Here is a 16,199-nt window from a genome sequence, read left to right on the forward strand (position 1 = left end):
GAGACCAGAGCTTCAGCCCAATACATTTAAATGCAAATTAAACCCAAATAGCACACAGATTTTTATACAAAAAAAAAATAAAACGGGCTAACAAAAAACTAAGAGGAAGAAAGCAGAGGAGGCAACCACAGTGCAACTACAGTGCTAACCAAAACTCAAACTAGATACAGCATTAACAGATCAGAAACCCCCTCTGTTTAGCGTCCTGCCTACCATGTTGTTGTAAAATAGAATAGAAAATAATTTATCAATGAATCGCTAACAATCTTAGCTACGCATTAATATGGTTATTGTTACAATTACTCAAGATTGAACATTTCATATTAATGGTGAATTGACTTACCTGCAAGAACATCTTTTTGGAAAGACCAATTATCTTATTTTGTTATATTTATCCTTTTAGTGTTACAACTTTAATCATATATTAATATAATCATTTTTTCTTCAAATTCCAAAAATATTGCAGTACTTGTGAACATAATGGTACACACTCGAGAAGTGAAGTTAGGTCAATCCTAATTAAATATACCCAAATTATGATGAAAATAAAATACTTTAGAAACAATTGGGCTACATATTTGCACATTAGGGGGGATGGGGGTAAAGTAGGACGGGCCTGCGTGTAAATGTGTTAGCTAAATATGTTCTACATATTGTGAAGAAATATATATTTTATGACTTCATGCTATCTATAAAATTTACCCCCCCCCCCTAATGAGTCGATATACAGTCAGCACTTTATAAGCCTAATGCATTCTACTATCCGTCACCTGTCTTTCACTGACCGTAAGCTAATTGTCTCTTAATACTGACAGATAAAACCGGTCTGTTCTCGAGTTCGTACCATTATGTAAACAAGTACCGATATTACTTTTATTACTTAATTTTTACTAATTAAAGCCCAATTCTAAATTCAGTTTTTTGCTTCAGACGCTTATATGAAAACCACCCAGGCTGGAGTCCTGGACGCATTTTCAGTATGTAATGGACTCATAATGCGTATTAACCGAGTTTGGCTACATCCCTTGATAATAAGACATGAACTTAGATCCATATAGTGCGTAAACAGAACATGCCTTGAATAACAGGTTGTCTTATGTTTGAATTTTTGCAAACGAAAAGCATTGTCAAATCTACCAAATTAGCTTAGGGTTCTGGCTATGGTAATTTTTTTATGGTTAATCGTGGCAACAAGGTGAAAATTAACGAATGGCTAAAGATCTTTATAATTTTGTAACAGCCAAAAGAAAAATCTTAGAGTTTCCTGGTTGTCAGGTTTGAACAGACCTAAGATGAAGCCAAGAGGCAAAAGAGTTTTAATTTTGATGTCCTTGGTACTTAAGAATAGATTTGATATTATGAAATCATATACGAAAAATATAATAGCCAAAATGACGAGTCTCAGCATAAAGGAAATACCGTGATGCTACTCATACACAATGCATGGAAAGAGCAGACTAACCTTTCCGAAATTTCTAACTTTCATATAAGTTAGTCTCTCGCGCTGTGAAAGAAAATTGGGTAAACTTTCCTCATCCTTGCCACAGGGAAAGCAAGTTTAACATTTATATGACCTTTTGACATTATACGCCTGGAACTGACGACACTTCTCATTTGATTTTTAAATTAATTTATCTGAAAGACAAAACATAAGCAAAACTGTGTGGCATGTGACAACCTTGCCATTGATAGAGGTATCAATTTTGGCGATTCGAATTGATCAAGTAAGACTTAGTATCAACCTGCATAATAAATGAGTCAAAGAATCAAACTTCTGCTTAGTAACTTGGGTGAGGGAAGCGCTTTTCAACCAACCAGATAATCTACATCTTTATTTTATTTCTTGGAATTATCTTTATGTCCCCGTCCCCCTTGCGCTAGTCTCTAGTCTTTGCAATAACTTCTCCTAAGATTTAGAGTTTTGCAAAACCCATTCCTTCACCATAAAAAAAAGAGCGATAGATTTTTTTACACATTCACATATCCGTTACAGGTCTTATTTAAGGAGATAATTTGAGACAGAGATAGGCTACTATTCAAGAAGGCCAGGGGGCTTGGTTGCCCATAATTTTTGACAGGCGAACATCCTCTAGAAAGTTTTTCTTTGACGAGAAACGGGACTGCTCAGGCATTTGCGTATATAGGCTTCTTTTTAGGGGATGATGTATTGGATTAAAGGGAGAACAGCTTTAAAAAAAAAAAACATACAAAAATAGGCCAGCTTAGCAGAAAACATTAGAAATTATTTGGAAATTCTATGAATCTTGAAATTCTGGGGAATAGTCAGTCGGGGGGATTTGACCCCCAATACTTTTTGCGTCCCCTCAAATATTTTGAAAATACCTGTTTTTGGTATTTTCTGAGCATTCTCATTAATAAATGGCTCTTTATAAACTTTCGTTAAAAAAAAATTGCCCGCTAGATTTTAAGAAATATATTTTACCCACCCCCCTCCCCCCACACACTTCCGTGAACTGATGCGACTCGGAACAACTACCCAGGAACACCTCTATTTTCTTTTCTGGCCAATCAATAAGCATAATTCAAGCTATTCCACCCTCCTTGCGTACCCTCACATTCTGTGAAACGATATTCGTATTTTAATACAATTTGTATTTTTGCCAAGGGTATGTCCAGGATCTTCTTCGGAAGGGTGGGGTATATTTCGGGGAGGGGGTTCACAAAAAACTTACAAAACGCATCAAAAATACGTTTATGTGCAGTTTTGTTACTTATTTACGAGTCAGACAAAACTTTGGGGGTGGGGGGTCACTGCAACACTCCCCTAGATAAATCCTTGATTTTGCCTATTATAATCTTGATTATAATAGCTATTACGCCATTTGATAATAATCATTATTGGAATGTGTAATTATTAGCAAAGTGCATAACGTGCGAACATGCTCTTAATTTCAAATACTAGCAAAAAAAAAGCAAAAAAAAACGCCAAATGGAAAAGTAAAATTTACAACCATAGTTATTTTGTTTAGCATAAAATGGTCCGTGGTAACGAACTGTAGAAAGTGACCCGGATTAATAGTAACCAAAAATTGAAAAAAGGAGTTCGAGAACAATCCTTCTTTACGCTAAAGTTCGTTTTTTTCTAATTTTTTAAGAATGGCCCCTGAATCAAAAAGGCCGTTTAATTAGAATACATATCTCTTTTGAAATTAATAAAAATACTTGAGCGTAAAGAGTGTGGTATTGAAGCGGGGACGAAACCCCTCATATACGTAATAATTTCTGTTCGTTTTAAATTTTAATGTAGCTCTTTATTTTCTGTTGAAAAAACTGTTTTTTGTTATTTAGTTTCTGATTGTTTTTTAAATAATGCTGGGAAAACCAGCTTCGTGGAAATTCTCTCCCCCCTAAAAAACTACTCCATGGAAAGATCCTCCCACATAAGCCCTCGCAGACCCCCTCCCACAACAAGAAAAAATACCCCCTGAAAACGTCTATATACTTTCTAATAACTAATACTATATGTAAACAAGGGACAAAGTTCATAACTTGCAGCCCTTCTCCCGGAGAATGTGGGGGATTAAGTCGCCCTCAACGACATAGTTATTAGATGTTTCGACTATGCTGAACAAAATGGCTATCTCAAAATTTTGACGCTGTGACTTTGGGAAAAAATGAGGGAGGGGCCTAGTTACCCTTCAATTTTTTTGGTCACTTAAAAAGGGCACTAGAACTTTTAATTTCCGTTCAAATGAGTCCTGCCGAGACATTCTAGGACCACTGAGTCGATACAATCACCCCTGGAAAAAAAAAACAAATCCGTGATCTTTCTTCTGGCAAAAAGTACAAAGTTCCACATTTTTGCAGATAGGAAATTGAAAATTCTACAGTAGGGTATCTGATGCGCTGAATCTGATGGTCTAATTTTCATTAAGTTATTATGACCTTTAGGGGCTGTTTTCCCCTTTTGATGGGTAGGAGTAAACTTGATGAAACTTATATATTTAAAATCAACATAAAAATCTTATTCTTTTGATGTATCTATTGATATAAAAATTCCGTTTTTTAGATTTTTGGTTACTATTGAATCGGGTCACTCCTTACTTACAGTTCGTTGTCACGATTTGATTCCAAATATATAAAAGTTATCCAGTTTAAAGTAACCCATCAATAGCTAACACCTTGTAAACATTTTCCTGATTTCCTTAAAAGGAGGAAAACACCCCCCCAAAAGGACAAGGAATCTTAATGAAAGTGACAATCAAATTAAACACAAAGAAAACCTTGTTGTAGGGATTTCAAACTCATATCTACGAAAGTGTTGAATTTACATTTTTTTTCCGATACTGAAGATCCATAGATGCGTGTTTATTTGTTTGTTTATTTGTGGTTTTTTCAGAGGTTATCGTGTCGAATTCAATGCTCAGGTTCGGAAAAAAAAAAATCTGATTACATATTTGGATTCACTATGAAAAGTTGCACATTGCAGAAAGTTCCATATTGTTGCAGACAAGTTGGAAAATTTTAGTCTAATTTTTATTAGGATCACGCCAGTCTTCGGGGGTGATTTCCTCCGTTGTCTGTAATCATGGAAACGTTCTCAAGCGATTAAGTCATGAAAGGTGACTCTAACTTAAGACAGTCGTTTCATAGGTATTTGTTACTGTTGAAGACGGTCGCTTCTTAATTACAGTTCCTTACCATGAAGAGTTTCATTCGAAAAAAAAAATTACTTAAAAAAAATAGCTTGCTTAATATCATAAAGGGAGGGATAGACCAAAAAAGATTATCACAGGTGTTTTCTGTCAGTTTGTGGCAGAGAACTACAGTTTTGTCCCAAAAAGGACCAAATTGCTATCGATTGGAAATTCTGAGATAACAAATCGATTTAAAATTATCAAAAAACTGTATATTGAGCTTCTGAGTTTCAGAGGCATCAATGCTGCACAGTGGCACATTTGTCCCTAAAGATTCACGTACTCCGAACAAGTATAGACATTTATTTTAAAGCTTCATTTAACTAAGTTGATTCACCTGATTTGATAAGATTATGTAGAGTTGTGCATAAATGAGCATCATCTATTGTGGGGGAGGGCCAGTGGATCATAATGTACTTGGAGGGGAGGCTACCGCCTCAAAAAGTACATTTTTATGCCCAAATTTTGTAAATTTCCGTGAATATTCAGGTAAATATGGAAGAGCGTCGGGAGTAGGGGGGAATAAGATATTAGTGACTAATTTTCTTTGCTTTGGATTAAGTAGAATATGGGTGCTGTGTGGTGATAACATCTTTATTACTACAGGAAATTGTTTTCTTTGTAACATAAAAAATTATATTCATAAAATTGCGGGGGCATAAGAGGTGGAAGGGGCATAATGCGTGCCCTCAGGAAATTTCCCTGGGTGGGGGAGAGGCAAGTGTTATAAATAGTTTTTTATTGGTGTTTAAATGCAAATATTGGGTTTTATGTTTATTTCTTATATATTTAAAAATTCGTGGTTACGAACTGTAAGTGGGGAGTGACCCGTGCTAATAGTATTCAAAATTATAAAAATAAGTTTTGATTACAGCATATAAATTAAAGAGTAATTCCTTTTAGAGTAATTCCAATTCATAAAATTTATCAAGTTTAAAGTTATCCACAAAACGTTGAAAGCCCGAGAAAACTTGCCCCATCCTTTTGTTTCAACCGAGACTTAAATGGAAATATTCCTCATTTTCTTATTTATAGGGAAGTGCTTGTTATCTTCATAGTTCGGGGAATTAAGATTTCTCGTGGGTGGCATTCCGCTATATAAGCCTAAACCACGCAGTTGTTATGTTTATAGATACTAACAAAATGATTTAATTTCACCTTTCTCTCCTCACTGAAGCCTTTGGCCCTTGCCAATGACAGGTGAGGAGTTTCAGTGTTACTTCGGCCCTCGTATGATGATATCATGACGTCATTCTAGTGGCGTCAATTCACAAAAAAAAGAAGGGGGGGCAAAATTTATTTTTGAAGGCTAGGGGGACTTTTTTAGTTTTAAAATTTTTTCAATGAAATTACCAAAGACGCTTTTTTTTAATCAACATATCAAAAAAAGGTATTTTTTGAAATTTAGGGGGGAATTCAGTGGGATCGAATGCCCTCTTGCTCCTACCCGTTGAATCTCAGGAAGTTGTGGTTTTAATGTATGCTTAGAAATAAGGTGGGCCCATCTAGGGACAAAAAAATGCTTTTGCTTTGATGTATTTGGTACTTTTACGCTGAATTAAATAACACTCATTTTTTAAATTAAATATAACTTTGAAGACCGATCTATAAGTTCTGAATTACTTCCTGAATTCAGGCTGATTGAAGACTGATATAAAACTTCCGAATTACTGCCTGAATCCGGCTTCTTTTACTTATGCAAAAGTAAAATTTATGCATATTAAGGCGGATTTGATAAATTAGTTACTAAATTAACTGAATCGAAAATAAAATAATGTGCAAGTTGCTCAAATTCTTACAAATAGCCTTACATACGAAGGGCTGGGTGCTAAAAAAGTTTTTAGTCGACGTAAAATGGAAAAAAGTTCAACCTCACTTCGTTTTCAAGATTTAAGTATCTAAGACCCTTTGATGCAAGATCGTATGTTTTTTACCCCTGGTAATAAATAAAATTAACGTGGCTATTCATTGAAGTTTTGCTTCCCATTTTCCAAGAAAATCCCGAAATGTTTGATATTCTACCGGAGAACTTTCCAGGGAAAGTTCTCTTTCTGGGGAACGCTATAGAAAGTCTTATTACAGGTCAAACAAAGGAAATAGAGATTACAAAAACAGAAGATGCTCTTGGTTTGACAATCACAGATAATGGAGCGGGATATGCATTTATCAAAAGAGTAAAGGAAGGAAGCATTATTGACAAAATTGACTACATTAAGGTAAAGGTTTTTAATATATTTCTTTCCTTTTTCCAACCCTAAAATAATCTCTATTTCTTGGTTTTCTCTCTAATTTTTAGTTTATAGTGCTTGGCAAACGCATAGTTCTCTTCCAGTGTTTTCCGCCCAGCTTCAAAGGTGTACCAAGAGGAATCTAGGGGAAAACACTCTAAGTTTTTGGAGATTTGCCCCCAATCACGCATAGTACTCCTGGTCTATGGCAGAGCATCAGGAGATCCCTGCCTGTGGTAGGTAGACCTCATTGGTTTGCATGTGAAAGTTTGTTCTTGCTTTAGGAGTGACCTTGAAACGATTAGTTGACTTTCTCGGAGAAAAACATGCGCTTTCTTGATGAATATTTTAAATTTGTAAAACATAAATGCAATTTTTTAATATTAAGGGCGTTAATATATATTAACATTTAAGTATTGTGATATATACATTATAATCAGGGACATCCTTTTTTTTTGGGGGGGGGGCAAGGGGGAAAGTTTTCCCCTCCCCCAATAATGTGGAGAAAAAATCAGTTACCCCATGCCCCTTGACTACCCAGATATGGACCCTCTTGCCCCCCCCCCCCCAATAAAAATGCTAGAGATTTGCCCCTTATTATAATATTAAGTATTGTGAGGAAATGAGGTTGGTAGTTGGTTTTGTATTAAGCATAACCAACAAACATAACCAAGAAACATATGTTAATTTCTCTATGTTACAAGTAAAAAAAAGTATCCGGATCGGGATTCGAAGGGGGTGGGCTCCGTTTGAAGTGCCAGAGAGGGTACTACTAGGGACAATTTTGTTTTCAGATTAAAAATTTCAGAACATTAACTAGACTGGCTAAGAGTATGAAGTATTTTTGCATTAGCCAGTATACACTCGAGAACTGAAGTTAAGGTAATCCTAATGAAATATAACCTTTAGTTTATATAATAATATAATTTGGGCTATTTATCTACACACGAGGGAGGGGGGTAAGGTATTTGGACAGTGCCCCTAACCTAACTTAACCTAACCCCCCCTCATCCATTAATTTGCAAATATATAGCCTAAATTATACAAGTCCAATGCATTCTGTCTAATTCCAATGGGTACTTGTGCATTATATCTAACCCACCGCTATACACGAAAGAAGTCAAGTTTGGTTAATGCTAATGAAATAAAATAAAATAAAATGAAAATATAATAGTTTAGAAACAAATTTAGGCTATATATTTGCACATTATAAAAGCATAGGAAAATTTAAATATTATGTAGACACATTATGTCAAGCATAGCATATATTAAACACGTAACCTAACCTAGGTGCCTTCCCCCCCCCCTAAACCACGAAAAACAACAGTTTAAATATTGTAAACGCGATAAGTAATCACGATTCGCAATCCATTTATCTAGCAAGTACCCGTTTGTCTGGTTTTTCCTTGTACATTCTATAGCACTGGGTTAGATATAATGCACCAGTACTGTCCTATGCCTTGTATTACTCGTCACTTGTCTTTGTAGCAATGAAACCGGTTTTCTGAGAACTTACCTAAGCCTAATTCTTGAGTGTGTATTCGATACACAAGTAAAGAATATGATTTAAGTTTTCACGTAAAACTTTTACAAACTCATCTAATTATTATACAATTTATCATTAAAGCTTTCAAAACATGTTCTGAGTTGTGATGAATGTTTTATGAGCGACGGAAATCTTAAGCTTAGAAAGTTTGATAATTTTTGTGAAAAAATGATTTTGTTTGTAAGGTTTATTTGTTAGGCATATTCTCTTAGAGAAAACAGTATATATAAAGGACAATGTTAGTTCAATTACGAAAAGCCAATTTCTTTCAATTTTACAATTTTCGAAGAGCCCTTCAATTGAGGTATGGTTGACGCCAGCTTCTCTAAATAAGGGCTCTGATCTGAACAGGGTTGTGAACCTTCTGTTAATGAACACATTCCTTAGTATCCATAAATGTGTCATCATTAGCCCAAGTATGTCTTTATTTTGTCTATAACATTTCAATCTTAAATTTTCAAAAACTTTTATTTAATACTTGTGTTAATGACAAAAAGACTCTTTGCAAAGCGGCCAGTTAACATCAAATATAATAAAAACGAAAATTTGTCGATTCAGAACGTATTAGTGTGAAAGCACTAAACTCATAAAAACATGTAAACAGTAAAAAACTACTTGTGGGAGCTTAAGGCTTATCTTTCGGCAAGAGTTTCTCTTGAGGTATGATCGGCATGAGGGTCAGCATTTTCACTTCCTTCGGTAGCATTTCGCTAATCAGAGTACTTCTTGTGTATGTCATAAGGTACTAACCAGGAGTCAAGGGACGTTCCATAATGCAAGATATCAATTACTTTTGACTCTTAAAAAGAACACTAGAACTTTCAATTTACAATTGAATGAACTCCTTTCGAATTTTCTAGGACAACTCCTATTACTCGAAGTGCTTAGGTCAGGAAAAAAAATACATTGTGCCCACATCGCTCTTTACTTCAGCAGTGCTATTGTGCTGCCCATGATTTCTGGTCGTGTTCAGTTTTAATCATTATGGGGATTTATATCTGCTGAATTTATTTCTGGATTGTCACCATCTCAATATAATTTCACTAACTTTGTCAAAAGAACTTGCTATTGAAATATTTGTAGTATCTAAATCGAGCATTGAAGAGCTAATTAAATGCTATGCTTAATTCTTTGCTATCTCATATTGCATAAGAGCATAAGAAGTTTGGTTTCACAATATTTCAGGGGGATTACCCATATTACACCCCCCCACCTCTAACACACATCACTGCATAAGAATTATCAGTTTTTTTCCACTGATGGTAGTGCTGGCTCCAATCATGGCTCAATAGGCTGCATAAGATGCCTTTAGGATTTTGTAAGCCTGACTGCATTCATCCTATAATTTGTTTATTTATAGCTATGACTACAGCCTGACTATAGCATGATCATTATTAGCTAATTATTGGTCTGGCTTGATCTCTGCTTGGAAGCGTTGAAGGTATTTCTGTTTAGGTATTTAAGCAGGTAAAGATGCAGATTAGGGGCCCCTGATAAAACAACTAATTTCTGACTACATATAATTTATTGGGATCTAAAGGTACAGAGGTATTGCTCCGTAGAAGTAATATATAAAAAAAATTTATTCTTTATTGTAGGGCCTGGTTTTCTTGTGCAGTATTTTTGCAACATTTACTCTAAACATTTTACTCTAACCTTTATCTTAAATCTAATACAAGAAAAAAAAAGTGTTAGAAGACAGGCCTGTAGCTCTTACCAAGTCCTTAAAAGCGTGAGATTGAAGACGGATTTATCGAAGTCACGAGCATTTACTATTATTCTGATTTGTCTTTTTAAGTTGAGGTTCGTTTCGGCAATTGGCGGCCAGGTTCGCAAGTGAGAAGGGGGCACCCACAGCATAAGACACATTATAAACATATTGTGATTCAAGCGGATTCAAGCCCAAACGCTGTAAAATTTTAACCATCGTAGCCCAAAAATCTGTTACATGGGTTTTTAGTCACTTGACTTGAGAAAATGAAAATTTAGTATCTTAGTTGGTGGAACATAGCCCAACCAGGCAACAGATATTGGTGAATGCCTAAAAAGCAACTGAAACGCAAAGAGCCACTTCTATATTTTCTTCTCATATCTCTTTTTTGTTTCAGTGAATTTGACATCTAATGATAAAATTTTAAGTTAGGTTTGATTAAAAGCTTTTTAAAAAAAGCTTTTAATCAAATACTATACCTGATTTTTAATTCAAAAATAATTGTTGTAGATGAAGATTATGTAATATAGTAAGCACTTGTCATATCCGTCAATTAGTAACTGTAGACACCAAAGACGACTTTAATATTTATCAATTAACAAAAAAACAAGTTTTTTTTACCTGAAAGTAAGGAGTAGCATTAAAACTCAAAACGAACAGAAATTATTCCCTTTATGAAGGATTGAACCCCCCCCCTCCCTCAATACCTTGCTCTTCACACTAAAGCTTTTAGCCCCTTTAAAAAAAGCTTCCTATTCTAATTAAAAGGCACTTGTGTTTCAAAAGCCGTACTTAAGAAATTGGGACAAACAGTCAAACGTTAGCGTAAAGAGCAAGGTATTAAGGAGGAGGCAACCTTTTCACATACGGAATTACTTCTGTTCGTCTTGAGTTTTAATGTTTTTTTACATTCAGGTAAAAAAATCTTGTTTTTTTTGTATTTAATTTCTGATAGTTATTCAAATAGTTCTGGTAAATCTGGCTCACCCTCTGTGAAAAATTCCCTCCCGTCACGGGAAACTTCTCCGTGGAAATTTCCATTAACGTAAAATACACCTCCTTCCCCAGTAAAATTCTATCCTCGCTGTAAATCTCCCTCCCCTGTAAATTTCCTGCGGACGATTCAGCCTGAAAAATTAAACCTAACATACTCTAATTTGGAAAAAGACTTTGATTTCTAATAGTTTTTCCGATCACTGCGGAAACCTTTTTTCCGTGGGTATTTTTTCCCGGAAGTTCAAACACGCTGAAAATAACCCCCAGATAAATCCCCCGGAGCATCTCCAAATTAAAATCGAGTTGGCAAAGAGAAAGTAAGACAAATAAATAGAGTTTCGTATAGGAATTCTATCAAATCCCTCAGTGTAAAATTTTCCCTGGAAAATTCATCCATGGAAATTTCCCTGCTACTGATGTGTCCTTGTCAAAAAGACCTGTGACCACCCCTGCCCCACTATTGAAACTACCTTTTTCGTTTAGCCTCAATCTAGACCCTCTGCCTTTACGGAGCAGTTACCATTGGATCAGCGAACTGGTATTTTGAGTCGAATTAAACATTTAATTCATGACTTTTAAACATTATGTTAGCAAATTTATTGGTAACATAGCACAATTCTTCACAGTGTAGAATAAACAACCCAAAAATGATAACGAAAGTCTGAAAGAATTGATTTTTTTTTATTTTAGCGCCGTAGGAGCTCTTGCTTAAAAACTTGTTTAAAGTTTGTGTCTTCTAAAAACGATTATTTTTCCTTTAATACTGCAAAAGTTTGTTACAATTATTTTTTATAATTGCAAGGTAAATGCACAATTTGTCTTGGGAAGGCCATTTTTATGTCGAGGTTTGACTTTGTTCTGAAACGCAAGATTTTGTAATAAGTGATAGCTCTAACTGGCAGCAAAATAACTGAACATTTGTTTAGTAGAATTTATTAGTTTTACCATCCGTTCATTCATCAAGAAAAATTATGATTTTACTTATGAACATTTCTTAGCGATAGATTTAAAATTTCTTATAAATAAGAAAGAATATGTTGTTGTTGTTGATGTAGCTTTTCAATGTAAGTTTCAAGTTTCAACGTGATCCTGCAAATAAGGTAGATAATTGCGATAATCAAGACGTAATACTAATCTTCCTAAGTTGAATTCTGCGCTTAATGGTTCTTTAAATTAAGCTTAACTTTTTTTAGGGGGAGGGGGATCGGTCCTTAGAGGGACAGGGGTCAGCTGCCTTAAGTTTTGCCTTACACTATGTAATCTTACGGATCAATCACGGTATAATAAAAAAAGATTTATGGATGAGCAATTAATAACCTTTGAAAACAATTAAATGAATAATTCTTAGAAAGCCTTTTATGCTTGATCAGAGCTTAAATCTCATCTCCATTCCATATTTTAAATTTTTGAGTAACTTATTAGTGATGATTTTGTTTTATTTTAGACGATTTTTAATTTAGCCTAGTGTGAAAGGGATTGTTTAAACGTGAAAAAATATGTTTAACATAGTGAAACTTAACCGCTTAGCATAGAAAATTACGTACATAGCATGAAATCCACTTAACTCATGATTTTAAAACTTATAAAGTCTTCAGAGTCTATAATAACTAGAGGAAAACTAAATAGAAAAATTAATATGCCTCCGGAATAAAAGCTAGATTAGGAGATCAATTCAAATGTTCGCTGTCTTTATAAATACTTAAACATAAATACCTAGGATCAACCCTCCTAAGCGGAGATCAAGTCAGGCCAATTATTAGCTAATAATGATCATGCTATAGTCAGGCTGTAGTCATACCTATGACGAAATAAATGTAAGATGAATGCAGTCAGGCTTACTAAACTCTAAAGGCATCTCATGTAACCTATTGAAGGCATGCAAGGAGCCAGCACTGCAATCAATGGAAAAAAAACAAACTCTGATAATTCTTGCGCAGTAGCGTATAGTAGAGGGGGCAACAGGGTTGATCCCCCCTGAAATCTTGTGAAACCCAACTCCTTATGTTCTTATTAACAATATTTTTTTAGGAACTACTGGCCTAGAAGTTCTTGTGCCTAGTAACTTTTTCTTTTCCTCTTTTTGTGTGTGGGTCTTACCATTCTTATCCTTATCCTGTTTGGTCTTATCCTTGAATGGTATACCAGACAATTACAATAAAGAGATTATTGCTATATACGAGAATAAAACTGCTGCGGTTAAGGTAGGAAATGAGGTTAGCAGCTGGTTTTTTATTAAAATTATTTGAAAAAAACTACGTTTTCTAAAGAGTTAAAGAGGCTGAGTTACAAGGTCGAACCTTAAAACGTACAGGGATTAGGAGGCACAGTTGGGGGGCTGCCGCCCCCCAAAACCCCTGCTTTCGCAGCCTTTAAATAAAAAAAAAAACAAGTTTTTTAAACTGAAAGTAAGGAGCGACATTAAAACTTAAAACGAACAGAAAGTATTCCGTATATGAAAGGGGCTGTGCTCTCCTCAACGCCTCGGTCTTTACGCTAAAGTTTTTATTGTTTAAAAAAAAGAGTGTTGAGAGAGTCAAACTTTAGCGTAATGAGCAAGGCGTTGAGGAGGGGACAGCCCCTTTCATATACGGAATAATTTCTGTTCGTTTTAAGTTTTAATGTCGCTCCTTACTTTCAGTTTAAAAAACTTTTTTTTTTTATTTAAAGGCTGCAAAAGCGGGGGGTTTGGTGGATGGCAGCCCCCCAACTGTGCCTCTTAATCCCTGTACGTTTTTAAGGTTCGACCTTGTAACTCAGCCTCTTTAACTCTTTAGAAAACATAGTTTTTTTTCAAATAATATCTGCACGTTTTTTTTACAGTTTATTACTTATTATTGCTTGACTAACTGTTAGCTGATCGTGTCAGGAGTTAAAGTTAGGGGGCTGCCGCCCCCAAACCCCCGCTCTTGAACATTCTTGTGTTAAGGCTTTTAATTCCTGTATGCTCAAATCACGTCGTAAAAGGTGCCTCCTAATCCCTGTACGTTTTAAGGTTCGAACTTGTGACTCAGCCTCTTTAACAGCCCCCCAACTGTGCCTCCTAATCCCTGTACGTTTTAAGGGTCGACCTTGTAACTCAGCCTCTTTAACTCTTTAGAAAACGTAATTTTTTTCAAATAATTTAAAAAAGAAACTGAGTTTCTTTTTAAACTTTAAATTCAGTATATAAAAAATTTCATCTGACGGGGAATCGAACCCGGGTCTTCCACCTGACAGTCAGGAGTATCGACCACTGTACCAAAGACACACAATTGTAATTGTATTTTTAGTATGTCGAATCTATTTTTGACGCTAGCAAATCCCCACAAAACTTGATATTTGGTTTTTGGAAAACAGGGAAGGAGTGATCAGATTGAGCTGAAATTTCGAGGATAAGCTCCCAGGCCCCAGGAAAGCTTATCCTCTAAATTTCAGCTCGATCAGACAACGTTAAAGGGGGGCTGTGGTGGGAAAATTTAACATGGGCTCTTATAGGAAAACGAGGTTTTTTGCTAATGTAAATTCGGAAGATAATTTTTTCGGTCTGAAAATATCAAAAGGCCCTAACAGGTCATGTTCTGCTTCGAATGAGTCCTCATTCACCCGGATCAGTTGCCAACTGTGGCCTGTAGGCGTGGCTAACAAAAAAAAGAAATGAACTTTAAGTGGCTGTATTTGGTTTTTGGAAAACAGGGAAGGAGTGATCGGATTGAGTTGAAATTTCGAGGATAATCTCCCGGGTCCTAGGAAAGCTTAACTTCTAAATTTCAGCCCAATCAGACAACGTTAAAGGGGGGCTGTGGTCGGAGGGTTGAAATTTCCGGCTTACTTTTACCCATGAAGATAAAGTCGAAGGGGGGTATGAAATTTTTCACGTTTCTTAGTTGGAGCTTGGGCTACAAAATGCGATCACCGCTGTCTCTCTGCGACCGCTAGGACCGGAAATCGCTTAACATTGTGGTGGGTCGCCTCTTTATAGAGGCACAAGTGTGCCTCCTTGATTTCCTTTAGAATGAGCCATTGAACAACTCTCTACGATGTTCCAGTGCCAAGCTACTTGTGGAAAAGAAAAAAAGAAAAAAATATGCCGTTTAGGCAGAATGCTGTAGTAGCTGCCACTTTTCTTGATTTTCAAGCCAATATATTTCCCTTGCTGTTAAAGTCAAATGACAAGAAGTCTCCTCAACAGGGAATTCAGTCATGGCGGTTCTAATGGTGTACTTTTTGTTTTGATTTGACTTTTTTTTTAGGAGTTATGGGTTTTTATATTTCTTAACATTGGACGTGATCGTCTCTTACTAGGTTGCTAGCTACCGCTGCAACCTGGATTGAAAAGTCTGCAGTATGAAAAGACAACAAATTGTTTTCGGTTTGAAGACAAGTGACAATCAGAATCCATATATATAGAATCTATATATAGAAGCACCCACATGCCGAGTGCTGGGGCCCAGCAGCGAAGCCGCCAGGTTCCTGGTACTATAAATAATGTAAACTCCACAGCTAACTCGGTCCAATATTTGCAATGATGTGCTTTTCTAATGATCGTCCTTTAATATAAACTATGGACTAAAGTTCGTTCTTTAATGTAATCAAACAATCAAGTAGATAACTAAATCGAATGTATACAATGATTTGTTATTCCAGTGATCGTCTGTTGATGTAACCCTTACTGATAGATACCAAAATCGTTATTGTATTACAAACAGGAAAAAGCTTATGGCTTTTTCTTAATTGGAATAGTAAGAGACGACCTGGCTACAACCTACGATTATGACATCATTGATCAATCTTTAAAACTAATTATAATCTTATTTTAGTTAGTATGGGCTGGTTGTCTTTTCTTTATTTTAATTGCTGTTCAAGCCGAGGGACAGATAGTTTTCTATGCAGGAGCTTCGGACAAGGCGGTTCTAATGATGTACTTTTTGTTTTGATCTGACTCTTTTTTTTAGGAGTTATGGGTTTTTATATTTCTTAACATGGACGTGATCGTCTCTTACTAGGTTACTAGCTACCGCTGCAACCCGGATATGGATGAACCACAGGATTCAGTTCCTTTGGGCTTGAGTGCGCTCTTTACT

General features: G+C 35.6%; 1 protein-coding gene across 2 annotated transcripts in view; it reads left to right on the top strand.

Annotated features, from left to right (window-relative positions):
- Window positions 1-16,199, top strand: part of kermit (PDZ domain-containing protein GIPC-like protein kermit) — a 176,047-nt gene that overhangs the window by 77,867 nt on the left and 81,981 nt on the right. For both annotated transcript variants that reach the window (XM_089105726.1, XM_089105727.1), the window contains exon 4: window positions 6,741-6,874. In XM_089105726.1, the coding sequence (XP_088961852.1) occupies window positions 6,741-6,874 (134 nt within the window). The remainder of the gene's footprint in view (window positions 1-6,740; window positions 6,875-16,199) is intronic.

Source organism: Artemia sp. Qi Xiang Cuo, chromosome 20 (genome assembly GCF_049724085.1).
Source record: "Artemia sp. Qi Xiang Cuo chromosome 20, ASM4972408v1, whole genome shotgun sequence".
Taxonomy (NCBI): Eukaryota; Metazoa; Arthropoda; class Branchiopoda; order Anostraca; family Artemiidae; genus Artemia; species Artemia sp. Qi Xiang Cuo.